The 26,204-nt window shown below is 44.9% G+C and overlaps 1 protein-coding gene across 8 annotated transcripts in view; it reads right to left on the bottom strand.

The window, feature by feature from the left end:
- The window catches only part of ITSN2 (intersectin 2), a 128,011-nt gene that overhangs the window by 3,543 nt on the left and 98,264 nt on the right, over positions 1-26,204 (bottom strand). For all 8 annotated transcript variants that reach the window (XM_044926188.2, XM_044926187.2, XM_044926191.2 and 5 more), the window contains exons 29-36: positions 10,310-10,431; positions 8,544-8,650; positions 7,484-7,667; positions 4,842-4,940; positions 2,964-3,131; positions 2,351-2,566; positions 1,644-1,765; positions 915-997 (exon numbers count right to left, since the gene is read on the bottom strand). In XM_044926188.2, coding sequence (XP_044782123.1) covers positions 915-997; positions 1,644-1,765; positions 2,351-2,566; positions 2,964-3,131; positions 4,842-4,940; positions 7,484-7,667; positions 8,544-8,650; positions 10,310-10,431 — 1,101 coding nt within the window. The remainder of the gene's footprint in view (positions 1-914; positions 998-1,643; positions 1,766-2,350; positions 2,567-2,963; positions 3,132-4,841; positions 4,941-7,483; positions 7,668-8,543; positions 8,651-10,309; positions 10,432-26,204) is intronic.

Genomic DNA, 26,204 nt, shown 5'->3' with positions numbered 1-26,204 from the left:
AGCACATGGCCGAGGACAAGAGCTGTGCCCTGAGAGTCTCTGGAGGAGCTACTTCTGGCGGGGGGGTGGTGGGGGGTGGGGGTGAATTCATCCCATGGGAGGGGTGCGGCAGGCGTGTCCGGAGAGCATGGGCTGGAGAGACAGCAGGCCAGCTGCAACCGCTGAAACCACCACAGAAACATGGTGACATGAGCTGGGGAGGCCCAGAGCCAGGGCAGACTCACGGGGCACAGTGGGAGGAAGCAGGGCTAGGAGGGAGAGCAGGAAAGAAGACTGGGTGCTGGGAGAGCCTCAGGGGTGTCATGGGGGCCTGGGGAGGGAGGGTCCTCAATTTCCTGTTGTTGGGGGTGGTCACTGGTGTCACATGAGCAAGTTGTCTGCACAGGGTGAGGGGACAGCAAGTGAGGGAGCGGGGGAGACTCAAGGTCCACGACCGGGTGTTGGGACAGGGAGGGTGGGTGGGTCCCCAGGGGGGGCCGGGGTACAGGATGGGCCAGGGAGGAGGAGCAGGGTGCAGAGGAGCTAATGGGAATCTTCACAGAGGTGAAGTCTGATGGAGTAAAAGGGACCAACAGGAGGTGGGGCCGGTTATGTGAAGGTCAGACCCTTCTGCCTGGAAACAGAAGTGAAGAGTAAGTATGCAGGCAGGAGGGGCAGAGACTCTGTATGCCACAGGGGCATGCCGGGGCTTGTGCTGGACAACCCCCATCTGTGCAGTAGGCAGTGGAGGGGCTCAGGAGGCCCCCTGGAGTTTTGAAATGGCTGTGGAGGACGCAGTGGGCAGCAAGTCTGGTCTTTCAGGCTGTCCCTGTTTAGCCCCTCTCCGCAGCCTGGACTCTGAAGTTGGGACCCCACCCAGTCCCCAGGGCACCCTGGTGTGGCGAACTACAGCCCTCCAGGGCACCACCGACTACCTTGATAGGCCTTCTCCCGCTGCTTCTTCTCGGTGTCGATGTACTGCTCGGACGCGGCCTTGATCTTCTGGACCCAGGCCGTCCTGGAGGAGAAGCAGAGTGCAGCCATCACACACCTCCTTCAGGGTCACTGGGAGCCCCAGAGCTCCGCACTTGGCTTTGAGAGCTTCCTAATCCTAGACCTAGCGTGAATGCAACTGAAGGGCTCGTTTGCTTATTGAGGATCAAGCTGAGAATTTCTAGACAGTTCTTGGTGGCACCAGGCACTTGTCGGTGCTGGGCGCACAGAGATGGAAGATGCAGTGACAGCTGAGCACAGTAAACGACGGGCTCTGGTCACGCAGAGGGGGAGCTGCACCAGAGGACAGCAGGCGTGGCTGGCCGGGCAGGGAGGGAGGAGGCTCCCAGCAGAGGGCAGTGGGCGAGGGCAGGCGTCCCAGCCAGTGCAGGGATGGGACAGGGGGCCTCAGCAGGCGAGGGAGCACAGGCTGCCCCTGAGGGGTCGCGGCAGGAAGTGAGGTGTTGGTCTCCCCCTTCAGAAGACCCAGGACAGACCAGAAGCAGGGTGTTCATGGTCACCAGGCCGTCTAAAGCCAGGCCTGCCGGTGCGATTGGCAGAGGCGGGGATGAGTAGGGTGGGAGCACAGACTGGAGGTGGGTTATGGCGGAGGGAGAGGTCAGGCTTTCTCCTGGGCCTCAAGGCAGGTCACACATGTAGTCGAGACTGACCTCTCGTTAATGTTGTCTGTTCGGAGGGTGTAGACCCGGTCAATGTGAGAGATGTGGAAGACAGGCTCGTCGCTGGAAGGGTCTGTGGGCAGTTTCACCAAGGCTTCATTCAGGAAAATGGGCTGAAAGAATAAGGGCCAAAACACAGGCTGTGAAATGGGTCGGAACCCTCCACCCACCTATGTCCAGAGCCTTGTCTGTCCCGAAGAGTCTTGCTGAGCAGTGGAGAGGGCTCTAGCTTCCAGAGTCTTTTACTCAGGAGAAAAGAAACTGCTTCCTGTTTCAGAAAAGTAAATATCCGGGGTATATCAGCTGTTACTGAAGTGGGGACAGGAGCACCGAGTGTCCGTGACCGCTCACGTGACAGGGTCTTTCCACAGGCCCTGACATTCAGCCCTTTGCGTCAGCCTTGGTTTCACAGAGAGACCTGATGCTGAATGCGGACGGAGGCGGGACTGCCTGTTGTGTTTGTCGGGGAAGGAGCTGGAATCCACAGCTGGGATCTACGGAGGCTGTCAGAGGGCAGTGAAGGCCCAGCCATTCTAGGCTTCCTCCCTGGGAAGTGACTGACAATGGAGGCGTGAGCCATCTGGAGGCAGGTGAAGAGTCCCCTGAGGATGGCAAGGGCCCAGGCCAGGAAGGAAGTAGGCCCTGAAGGGAGAGGAAACACCTCATTATGTGCCTGATGCTACTGCCAGGACACTTACCGTCTTATACATCTTGAACTGAGCATTGGACTTTGCGCTGAAAAGCTTCTCGGAGGCCGAGGAGACCGCGAACTGCTTGACCATGTAGGTGAGAAGCAGGAAGTCGTTGAAGAGGAACCCGTGCAGCTCCTTGTTGCTCTTGGTCTTGTACAGCTTTCCGCTGTGCAGGAGCTTCCGGGGCCCCAGGCAGTTGGTGAGGGAGTTGAAAACAAGTTGCTTAAAGAGAGAAGAAGGTGTCACTTTGCAAGTCCCAGCACCCCTGGCAAGGTCCTAGGCCTGAGGGAGGGGTGGCAGACCTCTCCAGTGGGAATGTAGCTGTAATCATTTACTTTCACACAGAAGCTCCTTACGTTTATTTCTCTTCAGAGTTCAGACTGGCACAGTGAAAAAGATTACTTAGAAACCCATAGAACACTGACCCAGCTGAATTCAAAGAATGCAAAACATAAATCTCTCTATGAGAAAGGACAATGACAACCCAAGAAGGGGGCAGGATGCTGAGTCTGTATGAGCCGAGCTGAGGCGTAGACTGTCTACACTAGGAGAAGGCATGAACCTGGATCCCCACCCACAGCTTGCCGGGAGGCACCCAGCTCAGGCCCGCAGCCCTCACCTCCGCAAGCCCATCGCACTGCACGTGCGTCTGGATCCACTCCAGTCGGTCTGAATTTTCCTTCTCCCGAACTCCTTCATTCACTTGAGAGCAGAGCTCCTCTGCCCGCTCAAGGGCCAGCTTCAGAGAGGAGTGGTCTACATGATTCTCTGGGGTGTTCTCCAGAATCTGGAAGAGAGGGGCTGTTTGATGTGGGATGTCTTATGGCTTCCACCTGCCCCACCAGCCCGGGTGCTGGGAGCTGGGAATACAGCAGTGAGCAAGACAGTCGTTCGCCCTTGAGAGGCTCAGGGGCCCATGAGTTCTTGGGGAGATAGGGGACTCAGGGACAAGAGGGCGGGCCAAGCGCCTCCTGGACCAAGCGCCTCCTGGACCAAGCGCCCTGCACTGTGGGTCTCTGTTGGCTCTCTGGCTGAGGCTGGGGGTGGGGGGTGGCGGTGTAAGGGTGCCTCCCTACTTCCTCCCAGTGATCCAGGTGAAAGGGTGCCTCCCTACTTCCTCCCAGTAATCCAGGTGAACCCTCCAGTATAAACTGGCCGCACCTTTGATAAGTGTGTTAATTTGCTGCAACCATTCATTATATTTCTGGGGTCACTGATCTTTCTGAAAAATCTGCTGAAAGCAGTGAATCCCCTGCCACAGAATAAAACAATAAAACCATGATGTCAGCATGTAGGAACATGCACTCAGCATGTAGGAAACTGACTCTACACTCCTGTTCTGAAGGTAAAAGGATAGAGAATGCATCTTTGTGTGGTTGCTTGGAAATGGGCAGGCCCCCACTGTTGTCTGGCTTTCTGGGTTCACGGTCCCTCATTCACAGCCCCAAAATGTGAAAAACTCTGAAAGCCGAATGCTTTTTTCATTACTCATTTGGTGGCAAAACCTGACTTAAACTGAAGAGATGTACTAATTAAGTCTATGTCTAGTGATTATTCGTTAACTTCACTTCAGACTCTTAACATGTTAGTTATCAGTGCTGCCCAGGCTTTGCTGGGGTATTATGTAATGCACAGCATTTGAATTATATTCTGTATTCTGAAAAACATCTGGCCCCAAATATTTCAGGTAAGGGATTAACTGTGGATTAATGTGTATTAATGGGTCCGTCTGGTATCAGAACTGTGACATTAGTTCTGTATTAGTTTTGATGTGGCTAATTAGTTCTGACAGGGTCTAACATGGCTTATAGACTGGTGGTCAAGACATAATCAATAAAAGCAACAGTCTTATGGTATTTCTACTGTGTTTCTTTGTAAGATGACTGAAATTACCTCAACGATTACTTGTGGAATAATCCTTTGAAGGTCTGCCTTCTCCTTAGATGGTTTATTGGCTCAAGGGGCCCACATGGTGTCAAAAAGGTGAGTGGAATTTTAGTGGGACTGTGTGGTCAGCAAGCTGAGGTGGGGGCCTCAGCGAGGGGACGTGTCTAGGACACTGAGCTGGAGACTCCTGGGATGTCCAGGTTAGGCATTTAGTTGGTAGATGACTGCAGATCTCAGGGGGAAGACTGGACCCCAAGGTTGTGGGACTAACAGGGGACTCTGTCTGGGCTCAAGATGGGCTCCACAGCTGGGCACCTAGAGGGTGTTGTTCTGTCTAGACAACATACACGCATGACCTTGAGAGGCCAGAGTCTTCCTGGCAAGGAAGGACAAGCTGCCCAAATGACCCTGGATATGTCTTTTACTTGCCCGTGTCCAAGATTTATCCCTGCAGACAACATGTGTGTGTGTCTGTGGGCACACACACACACACACTTGGTGCCTGGTGCATCAGACATGGAGTCAGACCATGTGGCAGGCGGCTGGTGTGCTTGGAGGCTCCCTGACCATCAGCCTTGAAGGACCCTGCTTCTCCCCACTGGACACTCACGCTTCTGATGAGGAGTGGGTAGCGGGTGATCCTCTGCATGGGCTTCAGCAGGAAGCTGGAAAGGGGCATCCCTTTACACCGAGGGTCAGATGCCAACTTCTGCAAAATAATTGAGAGGCTCGTGAAGAAATCAGAGCCTAAGAAAAGCGAGGGAACACTGGAACCACTCCTCACTTTGACATCTTTCAGATTTTGAATTTCTTTTAAAAACTCTGGATCCAAAATGATACCCATCAATTTAGCAGTAGGAATATCCCACCTCGTGAGCCAGACCCCACGAATACTTTCAGTTCTTTCTTAAGGTGGTTTTGACAGGCTACGCGAGCGTTCCCTCCGTTACTGAGAGAGACCATGCTCTCTCAGCTGTCTTCCCAGTCCACTGACCTTCTCAGTCTTCCTCACTCCTTTCTTCTTTCCCCACAGTCTCCCACAACTGAGTCCCACAGTGTAACCCAGACCATCAATGGAGCCGAATTATTCTCCTTTTCATCTGATGTTCCAAAGGCACCTCAATACCTCAGCATACCTCAAAATGAAGTCCTCGTCTTCTGTCATAAAAGCATCGTCTTCTACCTCTATTCCTATTGGAGACGGTAGCATCATTCTGCGCCCACCCACCTCCTCCCCACACATCTAGGAGTCACCACTGATGCCAATCTGTCTTCTAAGCAGCTCTTGGTCTCCCCCACCTCTGGCTGCACATCACTGGGCTTCATCAATGACAATACCATTTACTGAGCACCTGGCTGAGTCAGGCTGACACTGTCCTACTGCTTTTTCTTCACTTGGCTAATTCACACTCATCTCTGAAGACTCAGATTAGCCTCCTCCACTCCAGGGTCTCCCCTCCCTTCCCGTGATCCTTTTCAAGCCCCTATGGCTTTCTTTATCATCACGCCATATCTGGACTGAGTAACACAGGTAGAGGTACCATGTTTGAATGTCTCTATGACCTCCCATTCAGACTGTAAACTCCAGGAGGCCAAGGACCATATTTATTTGATTCTACACCTAGGAGTAGTACAGGACCTAACAGAGCAGCTAGTACTCTAGGATGATCACTTTTAACAACTGAAAAGTAACACATTTACTATAATTTACCTAATTATTCCCCACTTTAAAAATCACCCCCTCCTTCTGTTTTTGGATATTCTATGTTTCTAAGATAAACACCTTCAAGCTATATATTTTGATATCTTCTGAGTGTTTTTAAAAACCAACATTTTAGAACGCAGCTTGTTAGATCTACTTTTAATGTAATCAACACCATGCCTTTTATTTAAAGACTAAACACTTTTTATTTTTGCTATTGTTACGATCATGGTGATACTGATGTCCTATTTATACTGCTACTTTTATCACTATTTGAAAAAAAAATTAAATCTTTTACTATGATTTGGACAGCAAAGAGATCCAACCAGTCCATCCTAAAGGAAATCAGTCCTGAATATTCATTGGAAGGACTGATGCTGAAGCTGAAACTCCAATACTCTGGCCACCTGATTCGAAGAAATGACTCATTTGAAAAGACCCTGATGCTAGGAAAGACTGAAGGTGGGAGGGGAAGGGGATGATAGAGGATGAGATGGCTGAATGGCATCACCAACTCAATGGACACAAGTTTGAGTAAACTCCGGGAGTTGGTGATGAACAGGGAGGCCTGGTGTGCTGCAGTACATGGGGTCACAAAGAGCAGGATATGACTGCGCAACTGAACTGAACTGAGAAGGTAAATGTCCTATATTTAACACTACAATTGATAATTAAAACATTCGCATATACTCATAATTCTACATTTATCTAATTATTCTGGTGAATGTTTGTTTCTGTGATCTTGGGTTTCTTTCTATGCTTTTCTTCTAGTTCATTTCCAGGCAATCCCTTGCCTCCCACCGATTGAAGGGTTCTGTCCTCAGTGCTTTATATTGAACCATTTTTGCATTCCTGAGATCATAGTAAGATAAATAAATAAAATTAGCATTACTATGTGCTTGTCTCTGTGCTAAAGTACTTTAAAAGTAATATCTGATTATCTCCAGGTTACAGATGAAGGGACTGAAGGCACCAAGTATTAGGAAAGTCGCCCCAGTTCCACAGTGGACTACAGTGTTGGGGCTGGGATTTCAGCCCACACAGTTGGAAGTCTGTTTCGTTACAAGCATGATACTGTGTTGCCTCCTGGAATGATCCGATTTGGTTATGTAAGCTATTTTATATTCTTCCTTTGAATAAGACGGGTATAAAATTAAAACAATTTACAAAATTAAGAAAGTAACATTCTGGATGCTTTTTGGAGTAGAAAATAGCTGGTTTACATTAAGTAGGCTTAAAAAAAATGCTATCTAAGATGGGCAAAATAATGGTCCCAGAGCCAAGAAAAAATTCAATTCAACAGGAAAGGCAACTCAAAGCAGTCAGAAAATTCTCTGCCATATTTGTGTTTCCCCCCATGGACAGAGGAGCCTGGTGGGCTACAGTCCATGGGGCTGCAAAGAGGCAGACATGACTGAAGCAACTGGGCACACACAGAAAGTGATGATCATACCCGTCTCTACTCCTGAGGCCTCCCAGAGGCCTGCACACGCCTCTGCCTCCTGGCTCAGAACAGGGCTGGCCTGCCTACGTTCCTGGGATGGAGTTACCTTTAAAAATTCTTTGAAGTCTGCGTGTTCGTCTGTCTTCTGCTGTAACAGGGCTGCCCCATTAAGCTGACAGCTGCAGAAGCGGATGTAGGCCTGCATGTGGGACAGCTCAGCGGCCAGGATGTCCCCGATCATGTGCACGGGCATCTTCTCACCCCCGGTCTTCTTCCGCACCCGCAGCGCCCTGCAACCAACACACTCTCTCATTTCTTGTTTAACTGAGTGTCCGTCGCCAATGAACAGTGAATATCTTGGGAGACTAACAGTAATAACGACCAGCAAGGTACCTAAAGATCTCTAGCACTATGGGGGAAAAGTCAGGAGGAGGAGGCAGTTAGGACCTAAAGCTCCGCCTGCCCAGCCAACCTGGATGAACTGTGAGCAAAGAAGAAAAAAATGAAGACTCTGCGCTTGGGTGTTCCTCGGTCTTTGGAACTGTTTTGGTTTCAGCTTAGTTTCTTAAAAAAGTTTCTTTTGAAAGTTTTCTAACTTGTTTTCAGCTGAACCAAGAAGAAAGAAATTTCTATTCTCCACAGGATGAGTAAGGGAGCAAGAGTCCGCAGACGCTGGGTGTGGAGGTGAAGGTAGCGGTGGACATGGTGCCCAGAGAGCTGCTAAACCTTAAGGAGTGGGGAGAAGCAGCGAGTGTGGGATGGCTCAGAGCTCCCCCAGGAGCCTGTCCTCGTGGGCGGAAGGGACGGAATTTCACACTGCGCTTAGAGGACTGCCAGTCCAGCTGCTTATGTCTGGGACATAAGCTGTGACTTCTCTCCTGACTCTAGCCGATACAGAGTCAAGTATGGTTTGGAATCATATGTTAATGTATTGTTTAATGGCTTCATTTTTTCTTAATCAAATATTTTGCTATATTTTGCTTCAGTAATGATGTAGTTTACAGTACATTACAGTTAGCATTTCATAAAATAATAATAGAAAGCCTGAGGGAGAGGAAAGCAGTGGAAGTTCTCTGTTAAGCAGCTCAGTTGCAGGGAGTGAAGTGGGAGTCTTGGTCCCAGGGCTGGGGTGGCCGCTGCCACCAAAAGCGGTGCTCACAACTCACTTCAGCAGCTTGGTGTTAGCCATGATGAGCTCCTTCCAGTTAACAAAGATCAGGGCCATCTCTCCTTCAGTGAGAAAACCTGGCTCTGTTATTCGTTTCTGAAAAACCTAGATTCAGAACAAGAAAAGGAAGTCAGCTCTAGGGCAGTACAGAGCCAGTGTGGTCTAAAGGAAATGGTATCTTCGTACTCAGAAACCAGGAAGAGCAAGGTACTTTTATATAAACATACACAGACTGTTGAATTTTAAACTGCAAAATTACCCTAAGTTTTGCTATTTCGGCTCCTCTCAGGGCTGATTCTGAGGACTGAATCCAGCAGTCCCATCAAGGAGAGTCTCATATCCACCTCCTAGTGGTCTTACACAGGTTAATTAAACCGTGGGCATAAAGCACCCCACACCAGGAGGGCCTGCAGAACTGAGGGAGCAGGACTGTTGTCAGACTGCACCACAGGAGTCTGGAAGCAGTTAGTGAGAAGTGCAGCAAAAGAAACACCGATGCCTCACCTCACCCCCAATGCTGACCACCAAGCACATGTGGATTTCAGAGGCTGGCTGACCGAAGGGGAAGTGATAACACTTTATACTGGTAATCCATAGAACTTAAGGTTTCACAAAGTTCTGATATGCACACACATGCATATGTGTGTGTGCATACATGCACATGTGTGTGAAAGTTTCTCAGTTAACTTCACAGATGATGATGTAGGTCATGCTGAGTCAGGTATTATTATTCCCAATGGACCCATGAAGAAATGAAGGCTGAGAGTGATGTCCTGAAGGTCACAAAGCTAGTTTCCACTAAACAACTAGGAAATGACTTTAAAAGCCTTAAGGAAATGGCAACATCATCTGAGACACCTCTCCTCATGTGTAATCTCTCCAAAATACATGTGACATTACTCTGTTGAAACTGTTCTAAACCGACATTTATAGCATCAAGTTGAACCTGGAGTCCAAGAACTCGGATAAGTCTATGGACCGACATTTCTAAACCTCTATGGTTTCAGAGTCAGATGGAAGATGCTTGGATGCTCCTATGGGAGAGAGAGACCTGGAAACAAGGTCACTCTGCTCTGAGGCGCTCTGGAAGGACAGGGAGAGCATCTGATTGTCCTTTCATCCACTGATTGACTTGTGTTACTGTTTATGCCTTCTGTTGACCGGCTTAGCGTCAGCCTCAGTGAGGAGAGCAGAGGAGGATGTGGTGGCCGGGTCCTTTCAGGGAGGGAATGCTGATGAGAATGCTGTCCACTCACCTGTGGACATTGCTTTTCACCCTAAACCCCTGACCCTGACTTGACGCCTCACACCTGAGAGGGTCTTAGGAGGTGGCAGAGTGGTTTTCCAAACTGATACAAACATTAGAGGGACACTCCCACTGCCTCACAACTCCACTGGAAACAACTAAACTTTATGAAAATGTCAGAAATGTCAGGTGTCAGATTGGCAGTGCAGACATCGTGAAAGAAAAGTCTGAGGCTGCACGTTTGCTTCAAGCCTTCCCACCCAGGCTGTACCCTTGTCCTTCCTGACGAGGCCACCTCACAGCCGACTGAGGCACCGAGCGCCCCTTCTCTCCTCATTCTGAATGACTTAATCTGACAGCAAGAGCTGACTTGAGACCGTCAAGGCCCCTCCAACAGGCAGAGAAAGCATTCTGAGGGTGTGAGAGCGCCTGTCGCTGCTGGTGAGTCCACTGTCAAAGGCAACACCCCGGTACGAGCCCCCATCCTGTAGGGAGCCCGCAGAGCCTGGTACCCTTACCTCCACGACGAGCTGCAGGTCGTCCACGTAGCGCTCCTCCGTCTCAATCAGTTCGTGGATGTAGCCCTGCCTCTTCCTTTCCACCGGCTGCATGGTGTCCAGTGTTTGGAGATCAGCACACCCTGTGGAAAAGCAGGGTAGAGTTTCAAAATATTACTTTCTTCTCCTGGAAGGAAAGAGACATCTACTGGGAGGATGCACTGAGTTTACAAATACTGCCTCCAAAGAATCCCATGGCCAGCCAAAGGGCCCTGGGACCTGGGAGAGCAGAGCAGTGTACACCTGCGGAAGCTGGATTCACCATCGGCCCCTCGGTGCTCCACTGCCGCAAATTAGCAACGCGTGTAACGGCTCAATGTGGCCTGAATGTCTGTCTAAGGAAGTGATGACAGTGTGAAGGATTTTCAGAAACAGCCTCAAAGAGGCCATAAAGTGTGCTGAGCTTGTGAAGAACCTATGCTCTTCTAGCTGTCTCAACACATTTTCAAATTATAGTAATAATTAAAGGAATCAAATGCTTGAGAACAGTGTTTTCCAAATTGCAGGTCATGAGCCATTTGTGAGTCATTCTATCAATTGATTTTTTAAACAGAAACAAAACAAAATTAACAAATGAATCAAAGCTACCATGTATACAGGGGGCTTCCCAGGTGGCGCCAGTGGTAAAGAACCCGCCTGCCAATACAGGAGACATAAGAGACACAGGTTTGATCCCTGGGTCATGAAGATCCCCTGAAGGACAGCATTGCAACCCACTCCAGTATTCCTGCCTGGAGAATCCCATGGACAGAGGAGCCTGGTGGGCTGCAGTCCACAGGGTCGCAAAGTCGGACACGACTAAAGCGACTTAGCATGCACCATGTAAACAGGATCGGTAAGTATTGTCCTGAGAAAATTTTCAGTTAGGTATGTATTTGTGGATGTAAAATGTAGTTCTTACTGTGAGCTGCTGTTTAAAAAGTGTTTGAGAAACATTTCTCTAGATTTCCCAAAGTTAAGTGATCAATGAGGAAACCTAAAGTGCCCAGAACCCAGCAGTTCCCAGCAGGAACACTACCTCAAACCAAGGGAACAAAGAACTGGTGGTTCAGGCCACTCTGCAGCCACAGAGCCTGAGGGCGGCCCAGGGCAGTCTCGCATGGCGTCAGGGTGAGAAATACCACATTCACTTCAGATCAGTGCACAGGCAGAGCTCAGTGTCAAACTGAAGTGACGTTAATCTCAGAGTCGTTGGGTTAGAAACTGAAGGCTTGGCTCACGTACAGGAGGAGGGGAAAGGCCTCAGAAAGCCCTTATCAGACAAAAAGAAAAAGCAGGCAGGGGCCCCGCAAGTGACAGCAGTAGGCAGTCGCAGTGTGTGTCTGAGAGGCAGACAGGAGGGCAGCAGGAAGGTCTGGGGAGTGAGGCGCAGGAGCAGGGGCAGCCGCCAGCGGCCTCTGCAGACAGCGGAGTTTGGATCAAGGCAGACGCCCGCTCGGGGACAACCGCACAAAGCCACAGGGGTGGAAAAGGCCAGGATCAGACCAGGCTTTTAAAGGAGGTTCTCTTTCTGACTGCTTCGGAATGTTTATGTGTTTTGTAGAGATTGGGCCTTACAGAGAGTTGTGAAGACAGCTGGTCTACTTTCTGCACATGCTGCCGACAGCTTAAAAACAATTACTCCCACGGCCAAACAAAAATTGAATTAAGGCGGGTTCCGTTTGGTGGTACCAAGAAGAGAGCACGGTGCCAACTGTCATGGTCAAACTTCTCAGGCTTTTCTGGGGACTGTTTCACCCTGTTCTGCAGGAAGACCTGCGGGAATGAGCAAGAACTGGGGACAAGCAAGGCTGCCTCAGGTCCCTGCCTGCCCCGGCTCTGCAGCCAGGAGGCTGGGGGTGGCTGATGCCTGGGACAGTGTTGCTGATCACCCACCACCCAGCTGACTCTGGTGGAAGCAATGGCAACAGTTTCTAAGGCTGCTCCACCTCTTCGCTGGTGGTTTACAAATCTTGGTCATTCATATTCTGCCACATTCACATTCCAGCTCTACTACTACTTAGATAACATTTTTGTCCATGTTTGAGCTAAATACCTAGGGAAATCATGGGTTTGATGTGCTGGTTATGTTTCTTCTAATAGTCACCACCATAAACATGTAACCATTAACATCAATTGAATTCTCCTGGGCCCTCTTTTTGCAGCCATTGTGTTGGGCACAACAGGATATCACGCTTTAGGAAAGAATGATGTATGTTAAAACCTGCAAGCATTGGCCTGTCTGTTCAGTGTCTGCAAATAATAGGAAAAGTCTCAGGTAGTTTATTGTTTCTAAAGCTGGAACATACATGACGTTAGCTTCATCATGATGAATGTGGGACAATCCTTGTACTAACACCCTGGCTGACATTTGTGCATTTCATTACTTATGGTTCTTAAATGTTTATCCTCAAAATTTCTAACCTGACCCCTACCATCACTTTCAGATGCTCTTATCTCTGATGTCAGGGAAAAAAATTACAGGCATGATGCCCCTTTAACTTCCTGCCTGTCTCCCTGCTCACTTATCCCTGTACTTCCTGCCTGTGTCAGGGGCCAAGAGGATCCTACTTTTTCCAGAAGCCAGAACCCCTAATCCACCCTCTCTGGCAGGACCCTTCCCTGCCCTTCCACTTCCACTTCCAGTCCTCAGTGGTCCCTCCAGGCTATGAACACAGTCACGTGTCCCTCCTACCACGATGTTTACAACAAACACACATGTTCCTTCAACGCTGCTCCTTCCTCAGACACCCGTCTCTAGTCTTACTGCCAAATGGCTCTACAGGGGTCTGTCATTCACTGCCTCTGACCCCAGCTCTCTCTGTCACCTCTCCAACTCAGAGTCACTGGTTTCTGTCCCACTGCTCCACTGACACTGCTTTTTGCTTTTGTTTTTTAACTTTTAATGCCAATGATGCTGTGATAGTTTCAGGTGAACAGCTAAGGGACTCAGTCATACATAAACATTGTATCCATTCTCCTCCAAACTCCCCTCCCATCCAGGCTGCCAGGGAACACTGAGAGTTACCTGTGCTATACAGTAGGTCCTTGTTGGTTATTAATAAATAGAGCAGCAAGACACTGCTTTTGTGAAGGTAATGACGACTCAGCATTGCCAGTCCAGAGACCCCTGGGAGCTCACATCCTCCTGTACCTGCCTACAGCCCTGACACCTCTGATGAGCTGCTGCTTCCAGCCCTCCTGTCTCTCCCTCAGCCCCTGTCACTCTCCTCTTCCCGGTGTGTCCTTCTGCATTTCTGCTTCTGCCTGCCTCCAGGCTCTCTGCTTCCCCCAGTCCAGCAAAACTACAGTGTATTCCTGGCATTCCTGACCTGCAGGGTCAAATGAGTGTAGGCAAAGCTACAGATGTCTTTCTCTGCTGGGGTCACAAGGTGCATGGACATACCAAGGCTCTGAGAAACCCTGCTCTAAAGAAACATTCAGTTTGAGTGAACTCAAGAGCTCCCCACACTTACTTGACCCTCTGTTTTGAGGGGAGAGTGAATCTGTCAAGAACTGAGGAATTAGGGTTTACGGATAGAATACACCCCTCTGCCATCCTCTACACCTGCACTGTCCAATATGGTACCCATTAGCAACATGTGACTACTCAGCACTTGAACCTCAGCCAGTCCAAATAGAGAAGTGCTATAAATGTGAAATATACACCAGACTTTAAAGACCCAGTACAAACATCCCAGAATGTAAAATAATGCATCAGTACCGAAATTGTTACACCAATTAAATATTGAAATGATAGTATTTTGGATAATGCTGGGTTAAGTAAAAATAATTATTAAAATTAATTCCATCTGTTTCTTTTTAATTTTTAAAAATGTAACTGCTGGAAACTTTTAAATTACATATGGGCTTATATTTGTGACTTACATTATATTTATATCGAACAGCTTAAGCCAGCCGCTACATTTTTTTATCAGGTTTCCTCCCTGATGGAAATGTTGAATGGCTGCTGTTTTTTTGCAGAATGAGGTGCTAACTCGGGGGGAGCACAAGGCTCCAGAGTCTCCTGAATCCAGCAGCGGCCTGCCTCTGAGCGTGCCGCCTACCTTCTGGCCACCCTGGCCTCATGATACGCTGCATCAGTCCTCACGATGAGCTGCATACACTGGCCATGGCGTGGCTGTTTCCACTTCTGTCCTGGGCTCTATCCATAGCCCGTCTCCACCCAGATGCCATCTCATTACCCCTTCAGGGTGCAGCTCACATGATCCTACTCTGGGGAAACCTCTCCCATCCCCTGTCCCACTTGCTCCCACACTGCCTCTCCTTCATGTTTCCGTGATACTGGTTTGCATCTATATTATAATACTTGACATAATGTGACTTGTAGTTCATCTGTATACAGTTAGTATGGTCATCTCTCCCAATGGAGGTTAGGGACTGTGTCTGACACAGTCTATAACATAACACTTAGCAGTGCTTTTGCCCATGGAGGTCAGGAAATACTTATTGAACGGAAGACTATTTTGTCATCTCCAGATACAATTCTCATCTTTCCCCTGCTCTGCTCTATACTTTTGTCTTACTGAAGCACATCTCTTAATGGTTCCTTTAGTCACATCTGTGGTACTAGTGGTAAATACTTTCAAATTTTGCCTGAAAATGGCTTTATCTCCCCCCCTTTCATGAATAGTATAATTAAAATTCTAGTTTGACAGTTATTTTTTCTTAATACTTCCATTGTTGGGTTGAGTTGTGTGCAATCAAGTCTGACTGCTGTTCCTGTGTAGTTATTCTGCTCTTTTTTGCTTACTATTTTCAACTTTTTTTTTTCTCTTTGGTGTTTTGCAGTCTAGGTATGTATGGGTTTATTTTTTTTCCCAGAAGTCATTGTTCTTCAGAATCTGTGGAGTCACATCTTTCATCAACTCTAGAAAGTTCTCAACCTCTAAACAGGCCAAACTCTAAGGCTACTTTTGTAAGCTCCTTCCTTACTTGGCTTCTGCCTGGATTTGGTTAATGAGAGGAGGCGCCATCAGGATACTGAAGACTATTAGGATAGACTAGGAAAAGAATCCTCCTGCCACAACAGTGAGATGACAAGAAAGCATTTAGTCCCTGCTGGGTAAAGAACAGAAATGCCTGGGCTGCATCTCACATAAATTTGGAGTTCAAGAACTCCTGAACTGATGAATTAACACAAAAATTAGTTTCTGGCTGGTGATACCTTCAGGGTGCTTGCCCAGAGAAAACGTACAAGTGGTCTGGAGGGTCACTCTCACAACCTTGATTCCACAGGATTTACAAAGAAAAACCAAGTCTTGCTAAAGCTGAGTTCATAGTAAAAAATTACAAAAAACAAGGACAGACTCCCCATTCATTTTGAGGATTAGAGCTGCAAGAACGTTAGAACAAATGGGGGTATTAAATTATGTATGTTTAAAATAACTCAAGACATATATAATGTACTTGAAATCCTAAGTAGGGTCTAAAAAACCAATAGGCAGATTTGAAAAAGAAATGAACAGAAAAGTAAATATTATCATAATATTAATAGATGAGATAGCCAATCAAACACATCTGAGAAAACAATTAGTAAATCTGAAAAAGAGCTGAAGAAATTACTTAGACTAGAGCCCAGAAAGACAAAAAAATGGAAAACATAAAATTAAGGTTAAAAGATATGGAGGAGGAAATGGCAAGACCTTACATACATCTAATAGGAGTCAAGGAAGGGAGAATAAAAAGAATGGGAAGAGATAATATTGAGAGAATGGTTGATAATTTTCTAGAACTGATGGAAGTTATGATTATACAGATTCAGGAGCAACAGTGACTCCTGGGAAAAAAATAAAATAAACCCATACCTAGACTGCAAAATACCAAGAAGAAAAAATTGTTGAAACAGTAAGAGAGAAGGGGCAGAACAATTACACAGGAACAGCAATCAGACCTGGTTGTAGACAATGCAACCCAAGAATAGGGAGTGTTGAGAAAAAGTAACTGTCAAACTAGAATTCTAATTATACTATTTTTAATGAAAGAAAGAAAACAAAGAAGTCACTCAGTTGTGTCTGACTCTTGGCAACCCCGTGGACTCCTCCGCCCACAGGATTCTCCGTCCATGGAATTCTCCAGGCAAGAATACTGGGGTGGGTTGTCATTTCCTTCTCCAGGGGATCTTCCCAACCCAGGGATCGAACCAGGGTCTCCCGCATTGCAGGCAGACGCTTTACCCTCTGAGCCACCAGGGAAGCCCATTTTTCATGGAAGAGGGGGAAATAAAGGCATTTTCAGGCAAAGTTTGAGAGTATTTACAACTAATGGATGAGACTAAAGGAACTGTTAAGAGATGTACTTCGGTAAGAAAAAAATTGAAAAGAGAAATAAAGAGATGCAAAGGGTAGTGGAAAAAAGAGAATGGTGAGCACAAATATTAGTAATGATGTGAAAAAAGTTATTTATATTAGAAAATAATAATAATGACTAAGTGGGATAAATTCAGTGTGAATTTTTTAAAAAGAAGCAAAGAAAATACACAGTAAATAAAACATATCTAAAAAGATAGATATAAATAAAAGTATCAAACAGTTCTAATAAATGTAAATAGCTTAAAACTATCAGTTAAAAGAGAGATTCCAGACTGGATAAAAAAAAAAATTCAGCTAGATACTATTTACAAAGACACCTAATATGTAAAGTAACAGAAATATTAGAAGTAAAGGACTGGAAAAAACTATCAAAATGCAAAATATAAAAGAGCAGTGTGTGGGGGATTTATTAGCAACAGACAAAACAAGATTTCAAGGACTGTATAAGAAAATATCATAAACAACTCATGAAAATGTAATAATTCTTATTTGCAACTAACAGGAGCACCTCAAAATCTAAAATAAAAAGCTGACAGAATTACCTCCCCCAAAAAATAGAGAAAAAAGAAAAACTAAAAAATCTATCATTGAAGTAGATTTTAATATATTTCTTTTAATGAAAATCAGTAAGAATATGAAAGATTTGAACACAATTAACAGGCCTCATATAATGAGAATATAAACAAGAGAATACACATTATTTTGCTCAGGCAACCAGAGACATCTTTGATACTTTTCTTCTTCTTACACCTCACATTCAATCCACCTATAGCTCCATCTTCAAAATAGATCAGAGTGGTCCATAATCTGACCATGTCCTACCTCATCCACCACCATTATTTTGATCCCCTCCAACCCCCAATGTAATCTAGCAAGCCAGAGCTATTCTATTAAAACATAGCAGGTCATGTCACTCCTTGGATCAAAACCCTTCAATGGGGTGTTCTCACTCTGAGCAAAAGTCAAAGTTCTTAAAATCAGCCCACAAGAAACAATCTCCCCCATCTCCGTGGATACCTCTGTCCTCGCTGCCTCCTACTCTTGCTCCTTCCTCATTCCGGCCACACTGACCTCTGTGCTGCTCCTCAAGCATCACAGGCATGCTCCTTGCATGTAATGTTCCTTCTATCTAGTGACCTTCCACATGTCCACAGTGCTTCCTTCCAGATACCCATCATATCTGTCTAGTCTTTGCTCACATATCACCATGTCAGAGAAGCTCTGAGTAGTCAGTTTGAAACTGAAATCCCTCTGCATCCATCTCTCCCCACCCAGCACTTTCTTTCCCTAACTTGCTTCAATTTTCTAAGATTTCACATATTTACTCGTCTTGTTTTGTCTGCTGCTGCTGCTAAGTTGCTTCAGTCGTGTCCGACTCTGTGCGACCCCATAGACGGCAGCCCACCAGGTTCCCCCGTCCCTGGGATTCTCCAGGCAAGAACACTGGAGTGGGTTGCTATTTCCTTCTCCAATGCATGAAAGTGAAAAGTGAAAGTGAAGTCGCTGAGTTGTGTCCAACTCTTAGCGACCCCATGGACTACAGCCTACCAGGCTCGTCCGTCCATGGGATTTTCCAGGCAAGAGTACTGGAGTGGGGTGCCATCGCTTTCTCCCTGTTTTGTCTTACCCTACTCAAATATCAGCTTCAAGAGGACAGGACTTTTTATCTATTTTACAATCTTCTATGTCTCCAGTGGCTGACACATAGTAGTAGGTTTTACAAGTATTTAAAATGACGATGATATGAAGATAGACTCTGAGCTGCAGGAGATGGTACATCGATATTAACTACAGGCAGTCAGAGAATGATGAAAACATCCTGGGAAGTTCTTTCTGATAGACAAGAAGAATGGGAAAGCAGGAAAAATGAGAGATCATGGCTACTATCAGGTCAAAGTTCCCAAAGAAATAATGAGTGGTAGGCTGGGCCACAAGACCCCCCCAACCACGTCCCCCCTCCCCACATACACTTGTTTTTTAGGATGTGGAGACTGAGAGACAAAATATGAAGAATTAATAATGGTTATGAAAACTCTGTGTCCCACTATACTTGGGAACCACTCTTCTAAATTACAGCGCAAGCAAGAAAATGAGGCATCTTCGCAGATAGCTTCGAAGATTCCAAAAAGTGAAGGACAAAAGGCAATCTGTGACGACTGACACAAAGAGGGCTTGTTCAGATGACATCACGAAGTCCCAGAAAGGTCCTTGCCCACTCTGAGGAGAGGAACGCCCCTGAACAATGCCGTTCTCTGTGTCCCCAAGTTCAGCTGCCAGGGTGTCACATAATGGTTTTCAGTCTCACTGTGTGGAAAATCAGTGAAAAGATGAGATTTTAACAGTAAATCCAGATGACTGAGCTGGGTGCATTTTCCGAAGGCTGCCTTTAATACTGAAGCTTTATCAGGGCAATAGGAAAGTGCTGGACATCTTATTTTGTAAGAGAATAGCCTTTTATCTGCTTGGCAAATATTTACTGAGTGCAAACCATGAGCCGGGTAGCATGCTCCCACCATGAAGCCATATACATATCTGTGGTTTTGCTTTTGGAAATTTAAATAATCCGTGAACCATTTTTTAAGCTCTTGTGTCATTTTTCGATGCTTGTCAAGTTCCATGCCATCTGGTGTTACGTTGCTTAAGTACAAAAAGGTCTGTCTGTGTATAATCTAACGCGGCAGACCATCAGAAAGCAAAATATCTGACTATCAGAAAACAGACACATTCTAGAATTACCAAAACAGCTCTAATGATAAACGCAACTGGATCTGCATTTACCCAAATAAAATCAATTTGGTGTTATTTTTAAATTTACAGTAAAATATTATAAGCCTAAAAGACAGCAAAGACCTCCCCAAAGCAGACAGAAGTGCAGATTCTGGCCTCAAAAAGCAGTTAGTTGAAGCTGATTTTTTGCATTACCTTCTAGTCTCCCAGACTTGATCCTATATCACTGACTCAACTGAGGGAATTAATGTACTATTCAGAATACAGAATATTAAGAAGAGATGTCATGAAAGAGTTTCTTCATGTCCACCCAGCACAGAACTTCCAATTTTAACAGTACAAATAACCAACATGGGTATCACTGTTTACAAACCTCTGATCAATCCTCTGATTAACAAATACAAATTTGACCCCTATGTATAAGCATATGGAAAATCTGAGGCTTAGTAGTTAAGGGACTTACTGTAGGATTTAGAACTACTAAATCCCTAAATCTAGGTGTGTTGATTCAAGCCTTACACTTTGAAATTCCAGGCCCTTTTAAACGGTGCTTACATGACAATCCTATTTGGGGTGAAACACTGGCAATAGTGTGTACGAACCTGACCTGGCCCCAGGCTTGCTGAATTCTTGAGGAAAAAAAGATTTCAGTAGAAATATTTGGAATGCCAAAAAACCCAAAGGCACTGAAGAAGCCAACAGGGTCCTTTAACTCACCTTTTAACTCTTTTTTGTATCTCTGTGACATCATCGGTCCCTTTACTAAACTTCTATGTGGTTACACATGCATAACAACTTGTACTAACAGCCAATTTCAAACAGACTGTGTACCCTTCACGCTTGTATTAGTTCGCCCATTACTACAGTACTGACCTGGGGCAACAGGAGTTTCATCTGCACATATAGTTTTTTCTTGTTATTACTAAGCAGACTGCTACACCTCTAACTTTACCCAATGGTATGGCTATACAGCCTGTGTTTTCCAGCTTGTTTATGACTATATAATACTATGCCCCAAACTGCTGAGTTTAGAACACACTAATTCTGTAGCACTGCCTGACTCTGATTTCATGGTGGTTAACAGATGACCACTGGTGACACAGGTTTCACAGCAGCAGGTCCTTCCAGTACCTTGAAATGCAACTTTACCAGCCTCAATTCATTTAAAGCTGTAGCCTTCTTCAGCGATCAATGCAAAGAAATAGAGGAAAACAACAGAATGGGAAAGACTAGGGATCTCTTCAAGAAAATCAGAGATACCAAAGGAACATTTCATGCAAAGATGGGCTTGATAAAGGACAGAAATGGTATGGACCTAACAGAAGCAGAAGATATTAAGAAGAGATGGCAAGAATACACAGAAGAACTATACAGAAAAGATCTTCACGACCCAGATAATCACGATGGGGTGATCACTGACCTAGAGCCAGACATCCTGGAATGTGAAGTCAAGTGGGCCTTAGAAAGCATCACTCCGAACAAAGCTAGTGGAGGTGATGGAATTCCAGTGGAGCTATTCCAAATCCTGAAAGATGATGCTGTGAAAGTGATGCACTCAATATGCCAGCAAATTTGGAAAACTCAGCAGTGGCCACAGGACTGGAAAAGGTCAGTTTTCATTTCAATCCCAAAGAAAGGCAATGCCAAAGAATGCTCCAACTACCGCACAATTGCACTCATCTCACATGCTAGTAAAGTAAGGCTCAAAATTCTCCAAGCCAGGCTTCAGCAATATGTGAACCGTGAACTTCCTGATGTTCAAGCTGGTTTTAGAAAAGGCAGAGGAACCAGAGATCAAATTGCCAACATCTGCTGGATCATGGAAAAAGCAAGAGAGTTCCAGAAAAACATCTATTTCTGCTTTGTTGACTCTGCCAAAGTCTTTGACTGTGTGGATCACAATAAGCTGTGGAAAATTCTGAGAGATGGGAATACCAGACCACCTGATCTGCCTCTTGAGAAATTTGTATGCAGGTCAGGAAGCAACAGTTAGAAGTGGACATGGAACAGCAGACTGGTTCCAAATAGAAAAGGAGTTCGTCAAGGCTGTATATTGTCACCCTGTTTATTTAACTTATATGCAGAGTACATCATAAGAAACGCTGGACTGGAAGAAACACAAGCTGGAATCAAGATTGCTGGGAGAAATATCAATAACCTCAGATATGCAGATGACACCACCCTTATGGCAGAAAGTGGAGAGGAACTTAAAAGCCTCTTGATGAAAGTGAAAGTGGAGAGTGAAAAAGTTGGCTTAAAGCTCAACATTCAGAAAACAAAGATCATGGCATCCGGTTCCATCACTTCATGGGAAATAGATGGGGAAACAGTGGAAACAGTGTCAGACTTTATTTTTCTGGGCTCCAAAATCACTACAGATGGTGACTGCAGCCACAAAATTAAAAGACGCTTACTCCTTGGAAGGAAAGTTATGACCAACCTAGATAGCATATTCAAAAGCAGAGACATTACTTTGCCAACAAAGGTTCGTCTAGTCAAGGCTATGGTTTTTCCTGTGGTCATGTATGGATGTGAGAGTTGGACTGTGAAGAAGGCTGAGCGCCGAAGAATTGATGCTTTTGAACTGTGGTGTTGGAAGACTCTTGAGAGTCCCTTGGACTGCAAGGAGATTAGCTCTGGGATTTCTTTGGAAGGAATGATGCTAAAGCTGAAACTCCAGTACTTTGGCCACCTCATGTGAAGAGTTGCCTCATTGGAAAAGATTCTCATGCTGGGAGGGATTGGGGGCAAGAGGAGAAGGGGACGACAGAGGATGAGATGGTTGGATGGCATCACTGACTCGATGAACATGAGTTTCAGTCCGGGAGTTGGTGATGGACAGGGAGGCCTGGCGTGCTGCGATTCATGGGGTCACAAAGAGTCGGACATGACTGAGCGACTGATCTGATCTGATCTGAATGCTCTTTACCCTCTTCTCACCTGTATCTTGGAATTAAATGATGATTGTTCTAATTTTGTGATTTGAAGTAACAACAACTCCAAGTTAGTGAGGGATGGCTAAGAGCACAAGCTCTGGAGTCAGATCTGGACACTAGTTATATTCCATCACACCCAAGATGTTTAGTTCATCACTTAGGATACAGCAAATGCTTGGTAAGTATTAACTGTTACTTCCAGTATCTATATGCTAAGACACTGGATTGGTGCTTCATAAACTGCTTAAGTTTCACCTGTAATATACATATTACTCTCTTCATTATACAGATGAGGCGAAGGCTCCTAGGGGTGAGCTCACAGAGCCATGATTCAAAGCAGCCACAACTTTCTATTACATTCATTTTATCATTCTTGGATTTTGCCTTTGATAACATCATTAAGACATCTCTCTTAAGCATATGTTTCAAAATTTGTTGTTGTTTAAAACAGTTTTAAAAGTGATTATAAAGACAATTTACTCAACTTAAAAATAAGCAAAGGATCTGAATCCACACTTCTCCAAAAAAGACATACAGGTGGTCAACAAGCACATGAAAAGATGCTCCAGCATCATTAGTCACGGAGAAGATGTAATTCAAAATCACAAGATATCACTTCACAGTAAGGATGGCTTTAATAATATGTCAGATAATAACAAGCGTTGGTAAAAATGTGGAGAAACAAAAACCCTTGTACACTGCTGGTGGGAATAAAAAAAAAAATAGTAGCCAATTTGGAAAACAGTCTGGCAGTTCCCCCAAAAGTCAAGCCATTTGATCCAGCGATTTCACTCCTAGGTACAGATCCAGGAAAAATGAAGTTGTATGACCATGCAAAAACTTGTACATAAGTGTACATAGTATTATTTATAAGAACCAAAGAGTAAAAACCCAAATGTCCACCAATTAATATATGGATAAATAACAATGGAGTATTATTTGGCCATAAAAGGGAATGAACTACCAATACATCCTACAGCATGATGTACCTTGAAAATATTATATCCACACAATGGAATATTATTTGGCCATAAAAAGGAATGAAGTACTGACACACCCTATAGCATGATGTACCTTGAAAACATTATGCCAAGCAAAATGAGCCAATCAAAAAAACCCCAAACATTTTATGGTTCCATTTGTATATGTTCAGAACAGGCAAACATGGAGACAAAACACAGCTCAGTGGTTGCCTAGGGCTGCACGGGAGGCAGGGTGCTCAGGCAGATACGAGGGTGACAGCTAATGGATACTGGTTTCTTTTTGAGGTGATGAAAATGTTCTATAATTGACTCTGGTAATGACTGCATAACTCAGTGAATATACTAAAAACCACTGATTTGTATAGTTGGGGGAACTGTGTGGAGTGTAAATTATGTCTCAACAAAGCTGTTACCAAAAAAGTGATTATGTTCAGTTCTATCCTTTTGAATATTCGTCTTAGAGATTCTTATCCTTGTTATAATATTCAGCCCCTGCTTCCTCATCGTCTCTGCATGTACCGTTTACACAGAGAAAACGCTGCAGCCTTTGATTTTTCTTCTTTTCATTGGTTCAAGCTACGGTTGTACTGCAGGAACTTCATTATTATGAAAATGGGAGGCAATATTAGCACTGGAGAGCAGAAGCTAAGAGCATGGACTCTGGAGCCAAGCACTTGGGTCTGAACCCAGCTCTACCAATGACTGTGTAACCTTGACCAAGTTATTTAACTTCTCTATGTTTTAATTTCCATGCCTATAAAAAGAAAACAGTAATAAGGACCTTAGAAAAATACCTAGACTAATAAGTACTCAATAAATAGTACATTTCCTCTTTTCATTTTATTGATATAAGCAATGGTTATATAGGTAGAATTTTATTATATTATATATATATTATATATATATTTATATATATATAAATAAATATTATTATTTATTATAAAAATGGTGATATTAGCATAACCATCTGTGTATTCTCCTAGAACCTTTGTTTCTTGTCTTCATGGGTTCCTTTCACTATATAACCCTTAACCCCTGATACGCTCAGAGGTCCGATTTTCTCCCCAGGTCACCTCATTTACTTTCACTGGCTCAGAAACTATCAATATGCATTCATGCCACCAGCTGATGTACATCTGACGCTGTATATTATATCTCATTACCTGCTGGAGAATTCTATCTGGATGTCCCACGGATACTTTGTAGTCAAAACCAAACTCATCTTTTTCTCCCAACTGATTTTTACTGTAGCTGGTGGCACCATGATTTCTCCCTGTCACCAAGAGACAAACCTGGGAATCCAACTGACCCTTTCACCTGCCCACACAATCCATAAATCCCCCAACTCCTCCCCACTTTCCCTCAGAAACTATTCTTAATGCTGCTTCATGGTTTTTTCTCCATCTTCGCTTCAGAGGGATGGTATGGGGAGGGAGGAGGGAGGAGGGTTCAGGATGGGGACATGTATACCTGTGGCGGATTCATTTTGATATTTGGCAAAACGAATACAATTTTGTAAAGTTTCAAAAAAAAAAAAAGGTACAAACTACTATGTATTAAAAAAAAAAAGAAAAAAAAGAATCATCTGAGGAGTTTTTAAAAATCCCCATGCCCAGGCCTCACTTCAGGCCATTTAAATCAGGACTCAGGCATCAACAGCTTGTCAAAGACCCCCCAAGTGGTGATTCCAATGAGCAGCCAAACTAGGAATCTCTGGTTTAGCCCCCGGCCTGCTCTCAAGCCTCAACTTGTCTTACTGGCTTTCCACTTCCACTCCAGCAATAACAAATTGCTTATAGTCACCCCTCTCCTCCTGCATCTAGGCTGCTACTTGTCTCTATCACTCTCCCCACCACTCTACCCTCCAATCTGGCTTTCTCCTACTTATATTATGGATCGAGCAGTTTGCTTATCCGGGAAGTCTTTTCTAATTCACCAATCTACAGATGTTTTAGGCATTCCTACTCCATACTCTCTTGTGTGCATGCATGCTAAGTCACTTCAGTTGTGGTCAATTCTTTGCAACCCTAAGGACCATAGCCCGCCAGGCTCCTGTCCATGGGATTCTCCAGGCAAGAATACTGGAGTGGGTTTCCATGCCCTCCTCCAAGGGATCTTCCTGACCCAGGGACTGAATCCACGTCTGCTGGAGGGGCAGGCAGGTTCTTTACCACTAGCGCCTCCTGGGAAGTCCCTGTACTCTCTTGGTGCCCAGTAAATATCTCTCAGTGTGCTTAGCATGCTGTTTTATAATTATCTGCTTTCATGCCTGGTCCTCTTACAGTTAGGTCCTACCTGAGACCTGGACCACCTGACACTCATTTTCATATTCTCAGGACCTAGTACTCTGCACTCACTTATACAAATGCTCAACACATGTTCGTTGAAAGACTTTACAGAGATGAAGATAGGTTTTTGGAAAGAGACAGTTTATATCATACATTGACAGATGGGTTGACTTGTGATCTACCCTTTTTCACTCAAGGTGAAACCACCAACTTGACTACTGAAGTGTAAAACTGCTTAACTCTGGTGCCTCCAAGCATGCAGTGGAATTTCTTTTGCTGAATATAGACTCTTATTATTTTGTACTAAAAATGTTTTAGTCTTACATTTGCAGTGAGTATTAACTTGTAAATTCCTTCCAATCTTTTTAGAGATAAAGTTGGATTAAAAATTATAAATAACATAGTAGTCTATTATTATCCTAGATATTTTCTTTTACTTTCAAATCAAAATTTCTTTTGCTTTTGAGATACATACACTTATCTTGGATCAAACTATCTCAATCGTTACCACTTAAAAATTTCTTTTGTCCCTTGTACTACAATACAACTTGTGGGTCTGGACCAAGAGACCACGTTAAGGAAAAAGAGACATTCCAAAGAAATTCAAACAG

Source organism: Bubalus bubalis, chromosome 12 (genome assembly GCF_019923935.1).
Source record: "Bubalus bubalis isolate 160015118507 breed Murrah chromosome 12, NDDB_SH_1, whole genome shotgun sequence".
Lineage (NCBI taxonomy): Eukaryota > Metazoa > Chordata > Mammalia > Artiodactyla > Bovidae > Bubalus > Bubalus bubalis.
Note: the sequence above shows the minus strand (reverse complement) of the source record. Positions and strands in the feature narration are given on the sequence as shown.